Genomic DNA, 15,894 nt, shown 5'->3' on the forward strand with positions numbered 1-15,894 from the left:
AGACTAACAATAGTTCTTGATCAGTGCCCAATGGAACACTACTCTGAAAGTCACCACATAACTGCGACTGTAGCCAGTTGCGCAAATCAAATCCGGGAACCATTTTTTTTTACCCCATAACAGTTTTATAACAGCAGGTAGGCTTTATTGGTAACTGTCAATGTGAAATGAATAACAACCACATCATTCGATGCATTAGGATAATGACTTTTGGGTTAATAACAGCCTACAATTTTAATTATTTCATTTTATTAAAGCAACATGACAAGATTCTTAAACTGCCACAATGGACTGAGAAGAATCCTATATAAAATGAAATATGATATTCAAGACATCTCTCAAGATGAGGACATGAAATTATGATAACAAGATTATGAGTAAAAGAATGTTCAAGTGAATCGAACTTTTCTCAGACTGAACTGAGGCGGCATAAGCATAAAAAATGACTAACAACAAAAAAATAAATAGTGCGACTCTTAGCACAGCTAGTAATATCGCGCAAGTGAGGGTAGCCACACCCCCACCATAATGGCTAGTCATGCCTCGGCATTCAGTACTAAACATCAACTATCAGGAACAACTTGAAAATGTGCCTTCTTAATACAGTAAAAGATTTACAAACATCTGAAAACTTAAAACACCTTGAACACAAGTCTAAATATATAGGTGATTATTATTGATGACAAGCATTTATAAAGTTAGAATAATTTCATTTTTACAAATAAACCACTATAAAGTAAATAACAGAATCTCTCGGCCCTACTCTCAAAAAGACATGATGTATTATAAACTGGAGATGACAAATGGATGACAAATATACAGATGAAGTACTATTAATAACTATCAACACATTGAATAAAAATCTACCTATAATTATCACAAAAATATTTAATGGATAAGGCCAAATCTTCATTATATCAAAGGTTCAAGAATCAACCCAAAAGTTAGAAAGGTACTGAGCTCCAGAGACCAACCAAACGAGGCAGGGATAGCACTGGACCCATAGCAACAGCTAATGGAGGTCAAGTTACGGTGACTAGCAACGCTAGTTGTCTCCGCTGGGGTGGCAAATATTGCTATACAAAAATATAAATCTCTCCTACTTACAATAACCTTTGTATTTACAGACAGGCCCATAGCAACGCTATTGCAGGCCAAGGCCACTGTGACACTTTCATTGCAGGGAAAGTGTGCACTCCACAGTTTACATTGCCCATGAAAGGCAACACTAATAATAATAATGCTATATATATATTTTTTTGCTTTTTTGAGCAAATATCTACAGTATTGGACACTATGACAATGTACAGAGTAGTGTCAACAACAGAACACTACTCTCAAAATAACCTATACCTTTAGGTGTCCCCACACAGTAGAACATCTTTCAAGAAAATAATTTTTTTCTTTTGTAGTGTCAAAAAAAAAAAAAAAAAGAAAATTATCACAGATGGCCTCTGAAAAATATCATAAGTCAGCACCACCTAAGCAGGATCAGAGGGTGCCTTTTATGAGTCTTCTTTGCTAAAAGTTAAAAAAAAAAAAAAAAAAAAAAACACATAGGTTATGCTAAGCTTCCTGGAAAAATAATCATGATAAAAGACACATAACAATAATCACCCGTGCTCATTGTGAAAGGGAAATCCTGACGCTAACAACAAACTACATGAGAGAATTTTAACAACATTATCTTCCCTTCCAAAACAATTCAACTACTTAAAATAAATAAAAAATCAATATACAAAAAAAAAAAAAAAAAAAAGATCAGTCAAGAAGCTCAACAGTAACTTGTTTTACATTGGGACTAGAATCACTGGTTGTGTAGCTCCTAATTCTGAGACATTAATGAACCTTATGAAATATAAAAAAAATTAAAGAATAGCTGCTAGGAAAAATATTCCTGAGCCTCAAAACCATGAAGATGAATAGAGTTGTCGTATGGCAAACTTTACAATGTAAAAAAAAATCTTGAACATCAAATACTAACTTTTCAAATCTACTAGACTCTCTAATGGATTTTGAGGTCAAGAGCTACAAAAGCATACTTAGACTTCCTCAAAGTATTAAAAAAAAATGCATAAATGAAAAATTATGTAGAACCCAAATGATGTACGTGAAGTTTTTCCAAAAGCTGCTGGTACAGAACTACTTTAAGACAAAATCACCTGAGTGCCACATACAGTTATTTACAATATCCAAAGCATTCTTTCCACTTTCAAAATTCCCTTTATTACTTAAAAGTTCAAATTCACTTCAATCTTCAATACTTAAGCAATATTCACAGGATGAACGTCTGGCATATACAACAACAAAAAAAAAAAAAAAATACAAGACTCTTGAGTTACTTAAAATGGGCCTATATTGCATGAAATAAATTACCATTATCATTATATCCTTAGGAGTCAAAAGCTAAATGCTCACATGTTGCTCTCAAAAAAAAATAAATAAAAGCCAAATTCAACAAATTTTGATTGAAATAAGGGAAGGGGCAGACCCAGAGTCAACTTTTTAACCTTTTCATATTTTGACCTGAAATTCTATTTGTCAATCCTCCACACCACTAGCTACCTGACGACAAATACATATCTTATGTTCCTTGAATAAGCTCACTACATTTGGCCTGTACAGAGGAAGACATCTACAGTTCAACAAGAGACTAGTCTTAAAAGATCTTCTGGGGAGGGGGGGAAACCATGATTGAGGGACTACTAAGAAGCAAGTGTCAAAAAATAAATAAATCTGACATAAGCCAGAACAACAAGCACTGAGAGTTAATACAAAAATGAAGACAAAAGCTAAATGATAAAGTCTCTCCTGGATCTACCCCAGGGATTGAGGAGAACAGCCCAATGCACCTCAGAGCACACCGACCTACAGATTTAACTGTATTTCTGACAGTGGTCTCCTCCACACTACACAGCCACGGCTGCTGCTGTCTTCCAGGCATTCTGGCCATAGTCTCAGATGGCTAACATTAACATTAACACAGAGGCTGGGCTGTTCTTTTGTACATAGATCACTCCTGTGCTCCAGTTGGGACAGTAATTGTGGACTAAATAGCCACAGTGGCCATAAAATGAAAAAAACTGAAGAGTATAGGCAGCCGAAGTGGAAGAGGAGCAACAACAGACATTGGATGTTTAAATTGAAATATTTTCCACTACTGTACTTGAAAAAATAATGATAATTGCTTCCAATGAACATGATTAGTTGCTAACTTTCATTTACCTATTACAACTTACATAGGAAAGGGGTGTGGGCAGTAAAAATAAATTGGATAAGACGTATTTGTGAAGCCCTAATATTTTAAAAATTCATTAATTGAAAAAACTATTACATGCAAATAATGATATTTTCTATTTTAAATATATACAGTGTATGCTAAATTTGAAACACCCCCATTACATGCCTACCACAAATGTTTAAGGCACTGAGAACAACAAAAAGTGCAACACTAAATCTTCACGTAGCGTAATTAAGAGCCAAAAGATCCACCGAAGTTGAAACTTGAAGGTACTGAAGTTTGCTGGAAGTTGTATCCTGGAAAATGAAGGCTTACATTAAACATAAGCACTAAAGTACTAGCATCATCATTATTAATTTCAATCAATGACAAACTGAGTCACTTCTTACTCATTGGTCCCCTATAAATTTATTTTTTTAATTATTAGAAAATTGGAGCAAATTAAAGTTGGAAAATTAGAGAAGCAACAACAAGAAGTGGAAAGCAATACAGCTAGGGCCACAGAGAGAGAGAGAGAGAGAGAGAGAGAGAGAGAGAGAGAGAGAGAGAGAGAGAGAGAGAGAGAGAGAGAGAGAGAGAGAGTCAGTCTAAAACCCTGAAAACTGACACTAAAACTTGGACGTAACAGCACACACAATTCAAATATAACAATTGCTCCATTTGTACGCACAACTTATGTTATCTGCCTTGACAAAATCACTCGGTATCTACTGTACACAATATAAAAAGGATATCTGGAAATACACAATATGTCAATGAAACACACTAGCATTCATGTTCAAATCACCATTGTTTCATAAACAATGTCTCTGATCAGACTTTAAGCTCTGAATATCATACAGTAGTTTTATATCATAAAAAGCCAAATGCTTAAAAATTACATTTTTATGATAAAGTTTTATATATACTTACCTAGTAATTACATAGCTATAATTTTTCAAACCTTGCCAGCCTAAAAATTCAAAATTCGCGGCAACGTTCAATTGTTTTGTGTAGGTGACGAGACCCCGCCCACTTTCAGGTACCGACAGGAACAACTTAGCAGAGAGCTTCAATTCGTTTGTGCCCTGATGTCCATGCAAGGAGAGGAGGGAGGGCTCCGATCACATAATTACTTGGTAAGTATATATAAAACTTTATTGTATCATAATTTCATTTTTACATAAGTAACTTACCAAGTAATTAATAGCTGATTCCACATTGCAAGGAGGTGGGATGCACAGACATATTCTACTTCAAAACATTACGGAAAGTAATGAATCTGAAACAGAATAGTTGCTAGCATTGAACAAATGCTTGTTGTTTCCTTACCTATTAAGAGAGCTCTGCAGGTGGATACTGCCTCTGGTCAGAGTTCATCTTAAGCTATAGTGGGCATGGTAGTGTAGCCATGGGTTGCCCCTACATTAGTGAGAACTTTGTAGCAAAGGAGTTCTCCATAGGCTAGCAATGTTGAAAAAGAGGTGCCCTTGGCCTGGTTGTAGACCAGAATAAATTCAAACAATGTTGTCACCTACACTGTAATAAAAACCACAACCCAGACCACTAAATACTGGTGGGTACTCCAAGGGCAATGAACCCCCGGGCTTCCCCTAAACTCAAAATCTTATGTCAAGGTGAGGAGATAGTAGAGGGATAGAAAGCCCTCTATGCTTCCTTTCCCAACAGCATGCCAGCCACAGATAAAGGTCCTCATGTGCTACAATTTTCAAGACCAGTTTCAATATCCTTGAGATACTGTGAAGCAAAGACAGACTTGCACCTCCAAAAAGTCGACTGTAGTATAACGGAGAGCAACATATTACGCCTAAACACCAGAGATGTGGCAACTGCCCTACTCTCATGAGCCTTAACCTTCACTGAAGGTAAGGCATCTTCTTGAACATGAGTGCTTCAGATATCAAATCTCTCAGAAAAAAGATGGCATTCTTCAAAGGAGGACTAGACAGGTTTCTTACAGAATACCAGAGGCTGTTAGAAGGACCTCTGATCTTCTCCGTTCTATGCAGGTAGTATCTGAGAGTCCTCTCACGGCAAAGGAGCCTCTATTCTTCCTCTGGTCCAATAATATCCATTAGGTTCCTAATGGTGAATGAACGAGGCCAGGGTCTGGAAGGATCTTCGTTCTTGGCAAGGAACCCAAGAGAGAAAAAGCAGACTGCATCCCCTTGCAAAAAGCCCATTCTTTTGTCTGTTGCTTGTAGCTCGCTAATACGCCTGGCGGTAGCCAACGTCACCAACAAGTGTCTTCTTGGTAAGGTTTCAGAGAGAGACAGAACGGAGTGGCTCGAAAGAGGGACCAGAGAGCCATTTCAATACTACAACCAAATTCCAAGAGACGCAGCTAGAACTCTTTTCCTTTGATGTCTCAAAAGGTCTGAGGTCACTGAGGTCTTGGTTGGAGGACAGATCCATCTCTATGTTTAAAAACATAACTGAGCATCAACCTATACCAGATAGTAGAGGTTGATAACTTCTGACAGACCTCGAGAATAACAAGAAGTCAGCAATCTGACTTATGGTCGTTTCAGAAGAGGTGTTATGGCAGTTGCACCATTGTCTGAATACTGTCCACTTGGACTGATAGAGCTCGCTAGAGAACAATGACCTGCATCTCGCAATTGCCTCTGCAGCCTGAAGCCTGTCAGGGCCAGAGCAGATGACCCTTGTTGGAACCTGAGAAAGTGGGGTTGTCTGAGCAGCGACTTTTTGTGGAAGGAGCCTTGGAAAATCCACCCACAGTCAAATCAGATCTAGAAACCACTCCTTGTTGGGCCAAATGGGAGCAACTAGAGCCATGGAAATGTTTTGATGCGACGAAAACTTGTTTATTACCTCCCTGATCATCCCAAAGGGAGGGAAGGGGTAGAGGTCCAGGCCTGTCCAGTCCAACGAGCATGGCATCCATCGCCCATGCGAGAGGGTCCGGGACTGGGGAGCAGAAGTGAGGAAGACAGTGGTTCCTTGAAGTCACGTATAGGTCTACAGTCGGCCTGCCACATAACCTTCACAGATCGTTGCAAATTAGGGGGTCTAATGTCCATTCTGTCAGTGGGACTTGCTTGAGACGGCTCAACTCGTCTGCAATCATGTTCATTTCCCCGAGTGGTCAAAATCACCTGTTTCTTTTCTGCCCAAAGAAGGTCTCTCGCTGTCTCCCAACGAGAGAAGGAATGGATGACTCCTTGCTTGTGGATGTACGCTAGCGCAGTGGTATTGTCTGCGTGTACTACTACCTTCTTGCCGAAGACTAGACTCAAGAATGACTGAAGGGCCAGGTGAATAGCCTTCAAGCTCCTTGACAATGATGTGGGAACTCCGCTGCTCTCTTTACCACGTTCCAGAAACTTCTTCGCATAATCACCATCGAAGACCCACTCTGATCTCTGATGTGATGGGGAAAACGAAGTAGTCCGGCTGGTTCCTTCTGTTCCAGTTAGCTTTAAGGAAAAACTGTAGAGACCCCATGTGCAGCCTGACAAGCTTAACAAACTGTTCTACTGAGGCCAGAGTCCCCAAAAGACTAATCCACTGGATCGCTGAGCTGGATGGGAGGGAGAGGAACTGTCAGACAGTCTGGTGGACGGAAAAACCAAAAAAGTCTGAGAGTTCAGGATCATCCCCAAATATGGAATCTCCTGTGTTGGTGTCATTAGGGATTTCTTCTCCTTCATTAGAATGCCTAACTCCTGTGTCAGGCAAAGAGTTTTCCTCAAGTCCTCGCATTTCTCCTCCTATGAGTCATGAGAAGCCAGTCGTATAAATACAGACTGATGTTCATTCCTAGAAGATGGAGCCAATTCCCGAGAAGTGCGAGAATCCGAGTAAACACTTGCAGTGCTGTCGACAGGCCGAAGCACAAGGCCAAAAACTGGAGAACCCTCGCCTGAAAAATGAAGCGCAGGAACTTCCTCGAGTCTGGATGTATGGGGACATGGAAGTAAGTCCCCCGCATATCCAGTGTGACCATCCAGTTTCCCTGCTGTAGAGAAGACATGACTGAATAGATTGTCTCCATATGAAACTTCGTCTTTAGAACGAACAAATTTAGGGTGTTGACATCCAAAACAGGTCACGAGCCCCCCAATACCTTGGGGACCACAAAAAAGCGGTTGTCAAAACCCCTCTGAGAAGCAATTCTTGACTTCTTCCACAGCTCCCTTGACAAGAAGGGATTCAACCTCTCGAGAAAGTGCTAAAAACTTCTTGGAGCCCACTGAGTACGCAATCAATGCAATCAGAGTTGTTGCTAAAGGAGAAGTCCGCTTGAATGGGATGGAAGAGCCCCCTTTAGTCCCTTGGGTTGTACAACCCATGGTTCTGCTCCTTTGCGTGCCCATCCCTTCCAAAAGAGAAGTCTGGCTCTTACCAGGCCGCAAAGGACTGAACTTTTTCTGAGAGGTAGGTCTGAAAGATGGCTTCTTGATGGACCTCGAAGGGGGTCATAAATTGGAGCGAGGTCTTGGCTGGGGCTTTTGCTTTCCTCCGCGAAAGGGCTGAGGCTGTAACGGAGAGAGCGACTTAGGTACGAAGGAAGAGGGTTCTCTCGAACGCTTGGCGGATTGTGCAAGTAGATCATTAGTAGACTTATTCTGCAATTCTGATAAGATCTCTCTCACTGTGGTTTGTGGGAGGAGATGTGAATTGTCTAGGGACGAGAAAAGGAGGAACGACTTCTGGGTCGAGGTGACCCCTTTTTAGGTGAATGAACCCCAAAACTCTCTTTTTCAAGATTCCCACTGAGAAAAGAGAGGCAAGTTCTGATGATCCATCCTTCACCGCCTTGTCGGCACAAGACCGTACCCATAACCAGTCATAGGAAAAGTCTTCTGCAAGATCTGAGCAATCTTCTACCTTCCTTGCAAGTGCCCTGACAGACCAATCGAGGAAGCTAAATACCTTCAGTAACTTAAAAACATTCTTGATGAGGTGGTCCATCTCAGAGGAGGAAAACATCACTTTAGCAGAAGTAAATGCAGCTCGAACAGACGAATCCAACTAAACCAGAGAAGTCTCCTTGGGAGGAGGCAGAGACTCCCAAAGAGGGTGCTCCTCCAGTTGTGTAGTAACTATATCTCATCTTCATGAGTCTACTGGGAGGAAAAGTGAAAGTGGCTTTACCTAGCTGGGGCAGTAGGCATGAAGTCTGGGAAACTATCCAGGAAAAACTTCAATAACACAGAGTTTGCTGAAGGTGTGGATTCCTGAACTTCCTCCTCCTCCTCTGACAATATGAGAGACAAAGAAGTGTCCTTAGCCTTGGGAACCGCTGAGGTTTTATTTAAAAAACCTACAAGTTCTGTTAACTGCCGCTTGACCGGAACTAATGAAGGATCTTCCTGGGCTGACGAGAGCGGATGTGAAGGAGGTGGCGCCAGGCGCTCGGAAGTTGGCGCCGAATGCTCAGGAGCAGGAGCCTGGTGCGAAGAGGCAGGCACTGAACGCTTGGGAGTAGACAGGTGCTCAGAGGCGCAATGGATCTTTGAGGAAGATGAGGGGCGCTTTGGGCAACAAATAAGGGTGTTCAAGAGGCGAAAAGTAGTCCGGGTTGTCCCTAGGAGAATGAGGAGGAAGAGCCAAAGAAGAGGCAGGCAGGTCCATAAGCTGCAAGTTAAGGCTGGCCTTCCTATACCTCTTGACTGGAGGAGGGGAGCAGTCTGCATCAGCGGTGTGCCTCTTAAGCGGGCACGATGAGGGCCGAGTACTGGTGCAAGCACTTCTCACCAGGGCTGGAATGCTCTGACTCCAAAGAAAGCTGATGTTCACGAACTGAGATGCCTTTCCAACGGTGCTTTGACACAGCCTGGGAACACTCAGGCTCTACAGAGCCAACCAACCTCCCTGGGACCTGTGGTATGTCTTCTACCCAGTGTGGCGGAGCAGGACAAGGACCTTCATCTAGAACTGGTGGGACGAGCGGCCACCTCTTCAACATGCACAACATTCACTTTTCACAGCACTACCACTTTGCACATTCTTCGACATCTGCTCCATAAGAGCTCTAATGGAAGACCCCATTTCCATCACTGTATTGCCTAACAAATCAAAATTTATCATCGAACCTTGATTCGAGGCTGGCAATAGCATTAAGATCAGAAGCACAGGAGCCTGGATCAGGAGTATGTGGTAAAAGAGGAAGGCTAATGATAGGAGACATTGTAGGAATTGGAGGAGAAGGAATAGCTCTATCTTCTACAAGACTAGGTAAAGGAGTGGACTCTATGCTAGCTCTATTCTCGGCTCTAGTGGCCACCTTCCTCTTCCTATCTCTGAGTTTTTCCAAACGAGACTTTAATATTTTCCACTTCCTATCATCCCAATCCTGACAATGCATGGTATCTTTACTGCACTCTTGCCCCCTACATTTAGTACACTTCATGTGAGAATCATACAAAGACTTAGCTAACCTAGTCTTACACCCTTCTATACAGAAGTGAATGCTAGATGAGCTAGAATCTGACATCGCAATACAAAGAACGGTTATAACTATCATTAACCAAAGCTAACCAAATAACCAAAGGTTGAAAGCCACAACAAAATTTGAATACTTCGTCGAAAGTCGACGACAATATCCGAAAAAATGATGAAGCACACTGCGGAAAACCTCTGTTAGTCGGAAGCCAGCAGAAAATGAATTGAACCTCTCTGCTAAGTTGTTCTTATCGGTACCCAAAAGTGGATGGGGGTCTCATCACCTACACAAAACAACTGAATCCTACCATGAATTTTGAATCTTTAGGCTGCTGTGGTTTGAAAACCTATAGCTATGTAATTATTTGGTAGGTTACTTATATAAAAACAATAATACAGCACTTTCTATTTGAAAGGTAAACCCATGCCAATATATACAATGTCCATATTACAACAGACTGGAAACTGCACTTCAGAATATAAATATTCATCAAAAACATACCTCCACTCTGCTGAATTTTTTTACTCTGGGCTGCAGCACGCCTCTGATCAGCCAAAGTGGCAATCTCCTGTATGGCTTTTCGCTGGTCTTCATTTAAATGTGCAGTTAAAGCCTGGTACCACGGATGAGCATTAGATTCTATGTCTGTGGGAAAAATCATTATCATCATTAGTAAATATCCTGTACTGTTTCGTCATATATCAGCAGTCCTTAAAGTGATCAAATACTACAACTCTTACCCATTTTGCTGATGCATATACAGGCAACATACAGTGTACACAGGCCTAAACAACATGGGAAGTCTTTTTGGCAGAACAAGTTTAAGTTAAAGACAACAACAAGAGCAAAGAGGAGGTTTCTGATGCACATATCAGCATAGACAATGTTTTGTTGATGATACTTACCCAACTTTCTATGTTTAAAGAGAAGCAATAATACTGAATATTTACCTTTAAAATTCCAATAATTCCTTTCTAATATCAATCCCATGAACTCTACGAAAGCTGGTTTTACAGAATAACATGCTATATAGTGTAACACGATCTTCAAATTAACACACAAACCAAACATCTTTTCTTTCCCTCAATAAGTAACATGTCCCACCTACTCACATCAGCAAAACGTAACCAAACTTCATAACAGTGCCAAACCAATCCTTCAATATGACCAGATGAAAGTGAACTGCCCAAAATCCCAGTTAAATACGGCAAATACCTAACAGCCATTTAACCCATAAACGCCGAGCCTCTATTTACAAAATCGTCTCTCAGTATGCGGCGTTAGGGAGTTAAGCGCCAAGTGGAAAAAAGTTTTTTCAAAAATCACAGCACTCTTAGTTTTTAAGATTAAGAGTTCATTTTTGGCTCCTTTTTGTCATTGCCTGAAGTTTCGTATGCAACCATCAGAAATGAAAAAATACCATTATCATATATAAATATTGAAATATATGACAGCGCAAAAAAAAATTTTCATATATAATTTTATACAAATCGCTGCTGTGAGCAAAACGGTTAAAGCTAACGGGTTATTTTTTTTTGTATTGTACACTAAATTGCGATGATTTTGGTATATAACAAATTGTAAAACGATCAAAGCAACACAGAGAAAATATTATCACAAAATTATGCATGAATTAAGTAACGCGGACGTAAAAAATTTTTTTCAAAAATTCACCATAAATCGAAATATTGTGCTAGAGACTTCCCGTTTGTTGAAAAATGAAGCTAATTGATTGAATATTACTAGACTGTAAGTTTTTTAGCTTACAATTGCAGTTTTCGACCATTTCAGTCGAGTTAAAGTTGACCGAAAGTAGAATTTTTTCTATTTATCGTGATTTATATAAAAATATTTCAAAACTGGTAAAAGAGTTATTTTCTGTTGTATTGTACATGAAATTGCGCACATTTTCATATATAAAACTTTATGTAACTACTAATATAAAACGGTGCAAACATTACAACAATGCGACGAAAGAATTTCCGAGATGTTCGGCCGAGTTACCGCGCCAACGTAAGGAAAATGTTTTTTTCAAAAATTCACCATAAATCAAAATATTGTGCTAGAGACTTCCAATTTATTGCAAAATGAAGGTAAATTATTGAATATTACTAGAATGTAACAGTTTTAGCTTACAACTGCGTTTTTCAACCATTTCGGTCGAGTTAAAGTTGACCAAAGCTTGAAATTTTGGCAGTTATCGTGATTTATATGAAAATATTTCAAAACTGATAAAAGCTACAACCATGAGTTATTTTCTGTTGTATTCTACATGAAATTGCGCACATTTCCATATATAAAACTTTATGTAACGATTAATATAAAACGGTGCAAACATTACGACAAAGTGATGAAAGAATTTCTGGCGCGGACGTAAGGAAAGTTTTTTTCAAAAATTCACCATAAATCGAAATATTGTGCTAGAGACTTCCAGTTTGTTGCAAAATGAAGGTAATTGATTGAATATTACTAGAATGTAAGAGTTTTAGCTTACAATTGCGTTTTTTGACCATTTCGGTCGAGTCAAAGTTGACCGAAGGTTGAAATTTTGGCAGTTATCGTGGTTTATATGAAAATATTTCCAAACTGATAAAAGCTACAACCATGGGTTGTATGTTGCTGTATTTTACATGAAATTGCGCACATTTTCATATATAAAACTTTATGTAACGGCTAATATAAAACAATGCAAAACTTACGACAAAATGAAAGAATTTCTGAAACTTTCGGCAGAGTTACCGCGCGGGCGTAAGGAAAAAGTTTTTTTCAAAAATTCACCATAAATCGAAATATTGTGCTAGAGACTTCCAATTTGTTGCAAAATGAAGTTAAATGATTGAATATTACTAGAATGTAAGAGTTTTAGCTTACAATTGCGTTTTTCGACCATTTTGGTCGAGTCAAAGTTGACTGAAGGTTGAAATTTTTTGTAGTCGACGTACGGTACGTCCACTCGGCACCCAACAGACAATTTTAGTCGACGTATGATACGTCCAGTCGGCGTTTAAGGGTTAATATTAACTGCTAAACAGTTTATATGCACCATACAAAAACTATTCCATCTGGTTTAAAAGTAGCCAGCAAAAACCCTTTGGTCATATGTAATTTCTCTCATATACTTCATTAACCCTTTTGCTTACTGATGTCTGATATGTCTCCAAATTTAAGTCCTCTGCATACTCATGACTTACACACATACATACACACACAAAGACTGCAAAACCCAGCAGACAAGATGAGGATCATTGTCAGTGTTCCTGATATTTTTTTACACATGTAACATGTTCATTTATATTTTGTATAGTTTAGGATTTTTATTCTAAAAAATTACAATTATCATTTTTCTGAGAGAGAGAGAGAGAGAACAATTTTTTATGCATAATAACATGTTTCCGTATCATTTTAGACTTTTATTCTTTTTTTCTGAGAGAGAGAGAGAGAGAGAGAGAGAGAGAGAGAGAGAGAGAGAGACAATAATTTTTATGCATAATAACATGTTTCCGTATAGTTTAGGCTTTTATTCTTTCTTCTGAGAGAGAGAGAGAGAGAGAGAGAGAGAGAGAGAGAGAGAGAGAGAGAGAGAAGAGAGAGAGAGAGAGAGACTTTGTCATTCATTTCTTCATATTTTCCTTGGAATAATTATAGCTTTTGCACTTTGCACTGCACAAACTACATAATTTGTCTCAGTAATTTATCACAAATAATTTTTTGGGGGCATTAATTTTTTTTTGGAGGAAAGTGTAGTTTTCTTGTATCTTGTAATTTCTACTCATTATTCCACCTACAGAAAGTTATTTTGGGGGCCTTTTTTACATTTGTATAGAGTAATCATTCAACTGCAAACTGAAACAAATTGTCAGAGCTAGGCATCTTAGAAAAAAAAAAAAGTATACAGTTTTAGGCGCATATCGCTTGGGTGTGGCATTTCTCTTACGAAAAATGCGACACTAGTTTGTCTTTCATTTTTTCATATTTTCCTTGCTATAATTACAACATTTTGCATTTCAATAACTAGGTAATTTATCTGGCTATACTATGGATTTACAATGACTATCTCAAATATCTTTTGGGGAAAGTGAAAAATTTTCATGGATTTACAACGACTTTCTCAAATATCTTTTTGGTAAGGTGAAAATTGTTCGCACACCTCGTAATTTCTACTCATCATTTCATCTACATAGTTATTTTGGGGGCTTTTAACCTGTCTTGCGGAGCAATCATTCAGCTGCATAATGAAAAAAAAAAATTTAGCAGCCTACCTTGAAAATGATTGGAGCCATACATCTTTGAACAAAAAAAGGTATAAACCTTTTTGGTGTGTATCGCCTGGGTGACTGGCAATAACTAGGTAATTTACCTGGGTTTGCTATGGATATAAATTGAAGACTTTATCACAAACACTTTTTTTGGGGTAAAGTGCAAAATTTTTTCGTATCTTGTAATTTCTACTCATTCAACCTACATAAAAAGTTATTCTGGGGAATTTTTAATGCCATTGCAAAGAAAAATTATTCAGCTGCATAATGAAACAAAATGAGTGATCTCAATTGAAAATTGTCAGTTACACGTCTTTCAACAAAAAAGGCATTAACATTTATACGCTTACTGCTCGAGTCACTGCCACTTCCCACAGACGTAACTGTTTGTGAGTCAAGTGAAAGGGTTAAAAAATTTATCTCCCAAACCACCAATAATAATTATTCTGAACTACCACTGGCTTATGAAATGGTATTCTAACCAAAAGTGCTAAAGCCTCAATTCATGGACACATATACATCAGTTGAAACTACTCTATGCAGTATAAACAAACTAATCTATTTAGTGGAAACATGAGCACTGTCGCGGAAGACGGAGACTTCGAAAACGTGATCTTTATGGTCATAATATGGCGGGAAGATCATATACAAAAAGTAAACTGGTGGACAGATGTAGTAACAAAATGCTGGGATGAAAATAAAAGACCCAGACCTCCCCAAAGACTGAGGTGGCTAGACATGTGGTAAGGGTAGAAGGACAGTTAGTAAAAAACAGTAGAAATGAAACATAAAGGGAAACACTGATAAAATATTCATGATGTTGATTATAAACACCATGGAAAAAAATTACATATATTAAGGAACACTTGATAAATTATCAAGTATGGCATAAAAGAATGTATAAGCAGTCAAGATAATTACATATTCATGTAAAAACATGGGTTGAAGATTTTATAAGAGCACTCAACCTCCCCAGCCACATACACTCAAGAACCAACTAAAACCAAGGGACACTGATGGACCAAACACAAGACATTATGCAGAAAATTCAAATGCACTTTAAGCAAGTCAAAGAGGGCACGCCAAGATGGACACACAAAAATAACTATAATGACTCACTATGCATAACTTCTTTGAAAATCCAATATTCATCTACTTCACAATCTTCTTTATCTAAGGGTGTCGTAAAGGATTCTAGAGCAGTTTCATCCAGCTCATCATCCAATGCATCGTCGTCATCATCATCATCATCATCCTGGTAAAAATAAGAAACTTAATATTCCCAAAAACTCAGAGCTGATCTTCCTTTGCATACTAATCTACCTTTTCACAACCTGTTCCACAAACACCAGTTTTCCACTCCTTTTTTCATATCACATCAAATAAGAAACCATCTTTTTTTCAATAATCAAATATTACTATACGCTACCTGAATCGTTGTTGTCATTGGGAATGGTCCCCCACCTGCAGCTTTATTAACCTTTTCTTCTAGCTTTTCTAAATACTCGTCCCCAGCATCATCAATTTCATCCTCATCACTCTCTAACACTTCTGAAATTCCAATGCATATGTTAAGATTACTAGTTCACCAGAGTAAATAACGTTGCATATTTCAAACAAAGTAAACACGTCAGCTCAAGTTCAAAAATATACTCTTAACAATTGTGGAACAATACTGTATTCGTACCGTGTTCAAGATCATCATCGTCGTCGTCATCATCATCGTCATCATCATCTTCTTCAGCAGCTTTAGCTAGGAAAATTTTTTAAATTGTTTGAATAATTTTTACATAATTTGGAATTGAAAGAAATGACAAAATGGATTTGTGATACACAAAATATATACTCAACTATTATTTTAACCAAGACCTGCAATAAATTTTTGGAAGCCTAAGTGGGCAGAACAAATGAAATTGGCACAGTACTGTACTGTACATACTTTTAGAAGCAATACTTTGTTTATATATCTCTCAAGCTGAATGAGT

The 15,894-nt window shown here is 38.5% G+C and overlaps 1 protein-coding gene across 1 annotated transcript in view; it reads right to left on the bottom strand.

Annotated features, from left to right (window-relative positions):
- Positions 1-232: 232 nt before the first annotated feature.
- msk (importin-7 msk) overlaps positions 233-15,894 on the bottom strand; it is a 58,368-nt gene continuing 42,706 nt past the window's right edge. Inside the window, exons 18-22 of the mRNA XM_067127138.1 lie at positions 15,597-15,662; positions 15,339-15,460; positions 15,029-15,164; positions 10,155-10,298; positions 233-3,537 (exon numbers count right to left, since the gene is read on the bottom strand). Of these exons, the coding sequence (XP_066983239.1) occupies positions 3,473-3,537; positions 10,155-10,298; positions 15,029-15,164; positions 15,339-15,460; positions 15,597-15,662 (533 nt within the window). The 3' untranslated portion in view covers positions 233-3,472. The remainder of the gene's footprint in view (positions 3,538-10,154; positions 10,299-15,028; positions 15,165-15,338; positions 15,461-15,596; positions 15,663-15,894) is intronic.

This window comes from Macrobrachium rosenbergii, chromosome 25 (assembly GCF_040412425.1).
Source record: "Macrobrachium rosenbergii isolate ZJJX-2024 chromosome 25, ASM4041242v1, whole genome shotgun sequence".
NCBI classification, from domain to species: domain Eukaryota; kingdom Metazoa; phylum Arthropoda; class Malacostraca; order Decapoda; family Palaemonidae; genus Macrobrachium; species Macrobrachium rosenbergii.